This window comes from Prunus persica, chromosome G1 (genome assembly GCF_000346465.2).
Source record: "Prunus persica cultivar Lovell chromosome G1, Prunus_persica_NCBIv2, whole genome shotgun sequence".
Classification (NCBI taxonomy): domain Eukaryota; kingdom Viridiplantae; phylum Streptophyta; class Magnoliopsida; order Rosales; family Rosaceae; genus Prunus; species Prunus persica.
In genome coordinates, this window is record NC_034009.1 from 39967612 (window position 1) to 39969895 (window position 2284).

General features: G+C 52.0%; 1 protein-coding gene across 1 annotated transcript; it reads left to right on the forward strand.

Annotated features, from left to right (window-relative positions):
- Positions 226 to 1650, forward strand: LOC109947526. The gene has a single exon (XM_020557936.1). The coding sequence runs from the start codon at positions 226 to 228 to the stop codon at positions 1648 to 1650; it is 1425 nt and encodes a 474-aa protein (XP_020413525.1).

Consider the following 2284-nt stretch of genomic DNA (forward strand, 5'->3'; position numbering starts at 1 on the left):
TAATTCATTAAGTCTAGAAAGACGATCGGAAGATTATGGTTCCAAGGAAATCTCTAGTCGAGACCCTGTTGTCCGACTCCTTTTTCAGAAAGTCCAAAAAATGGAAAACGACAAAGCTCGCTCCCAAGAACCGGAATGAGGAAGCTTCGGCCCGGACCATTCACCAGGCGCATCCGAGACTCTCGGTAGGATAAGAAAGTGCAGCAACTGCGTATACCGTTCTATATGGGAACGGAGGACCCCTTAACACACCTCCACTCATTTCAGTCCGCCATTGGATGCAAGGGCCTGAGCGATGAAAGGCAGTGCCTGCTATTCCCGTCTTCCCTTACCGAAGCAGCCCTGAACTGGTTCTACCGGTTGGAGCCGGAAACGGTAAATTCCTTCGACGAGCTGAAACAAATTTTCCTCAATCACTTCATGATCCAAACGGATCGTCTTTACTCTGCCGATGATCTGTACACGATTCGGCAAAGAGAGGATGAACCGTTGAGAGAATACGCGGTGCGCTTCAGTCACGAATACTCAAGGTGTCCGAAAACAGACGATAGGGCAACCTACGGCGCCTTCAAGAGTGGCCTTCGGTCCTCGCATTTCCGATACCTAGTACACAGCAGCAACTGGCGCACGTACGATGAACTGATGCAGGCAGCAATCCATGCCAAAGCCGAATACTTCAACTCGAAACCCGCGGTTTCGGCACGGCGAGGAGATGCCGAACCAAGTGCTTATCCGGTAAAGGCGCCACCCTACGAGAGAGTCGACCCATATTTGGCAGGTCATAAGAGGAAAGACGACCGTGCCGATCGAAGAGAACACCCGAAGAAGGGAAAAGGGAGGTATGGTCGCAACGACCACCGAGCGCCCCTGCCGAATCGTGACCACGGCAATGAAGTCTTCACCCTATTGAACACTACCTACGAGGCCGTCCTAATGAACGAACAAGAAATAATACCAAAGCCGAACCTGCGAAGATCCAATCGGCAAGACAACCGGGATACCGGTAAATTCTGCCGATACCATCAGCATAACAGCCATAATACGGAAGACTGTATAAGCCTAAGAAAAATTGTCGAACGGTTGATCAGAGAGGGGAAGCTAGATCAGTATATCGCCCGGCAGCCACCGGCGCCGGTACCGAATCCAATTCGGCAGATAAACATGATAAGCACTATCAGCGGTGGCCCCACCATCGCAGGAATGAGCAACCGTTCAATGAAGCAATACGTGCGCGCCGCACAATTTCCGCAGGTATTCGGCATAGAGGTGAATCGGTATCATGAAATACCGAAAGTTCATTGGGAACCAATCACATTTTGCGAAGAGGAGGAAGAGGGCATCCTCTATCCCCACGACGACCCAATGATCATTCGAGCAGAAATTACCGACTACGATGTAGGACGGGTACTGATCGATACCGGGAGCTCGGTGAACATGATTTTTGCCGAAGCTTTCCGAGAGATGGGAATAAAGGACAGCCAGGTCAACCGGCAGTTGACACCTTTGTTAAGTTTCTCTGGGGACCTGGTCCAACCGGTCGGTAGTGTAAAACTGCCAATTACCTTCGGCACCGCGCCAAGGAAAACGACGGTATACAATCAGTTCCTCATCATTGACTGCCCGACAGCGTACAACGTCATAGTTGGATGAACGGCACTCACCAGGGTCAAGGCACATCTTTTCCCCCACATGCTATTGATGAAGTTCCCGACCCCCAACGGCATAGGAGCTGTCAAGGGAAATCAGCTAAGCGCGCGGACTTGCTACGCCACGGCCCTCAAGTCAACCTCTTTCAAAATCCCCAACGAGACCATGTCTGTACAGGGGATACCGAACGGTACGGGACCCGTTGACGACCCAAGAGATGAGCCCCCGACTCCTCACACACAACCCGCCGAGGAACTGGAGACGATAACCCTGAGCGAAGAGCAGCCCGATCGTTGGGTTAGAATCAGCACCAGACTCACCCCTGCCCTCCGAACGCAGTTCATAGACTTCTTGCGGCGCCATTCGGAAGTATTCGCATGGTCCTACGAAGAAATGCCCGGCATCGCCCCAGGGGTCATCAGCCATAAACTCAGCATCTCTCCCGCTTATAAGCCTGTAAGACAGAAGCGCCGTTCGTACGATACCGAGCGATACGAAGCCATGCGTAAGGAGGTTGACAAACTTCAAACCATCGGCTTCATCAGGGAGGCTACGTATCCGGTATGGCTGGCAAATTCGGTGATGGTCCGGAAGGCTACATGCGGGTGGTGAATGTGCCAAGACTATACCGATATGA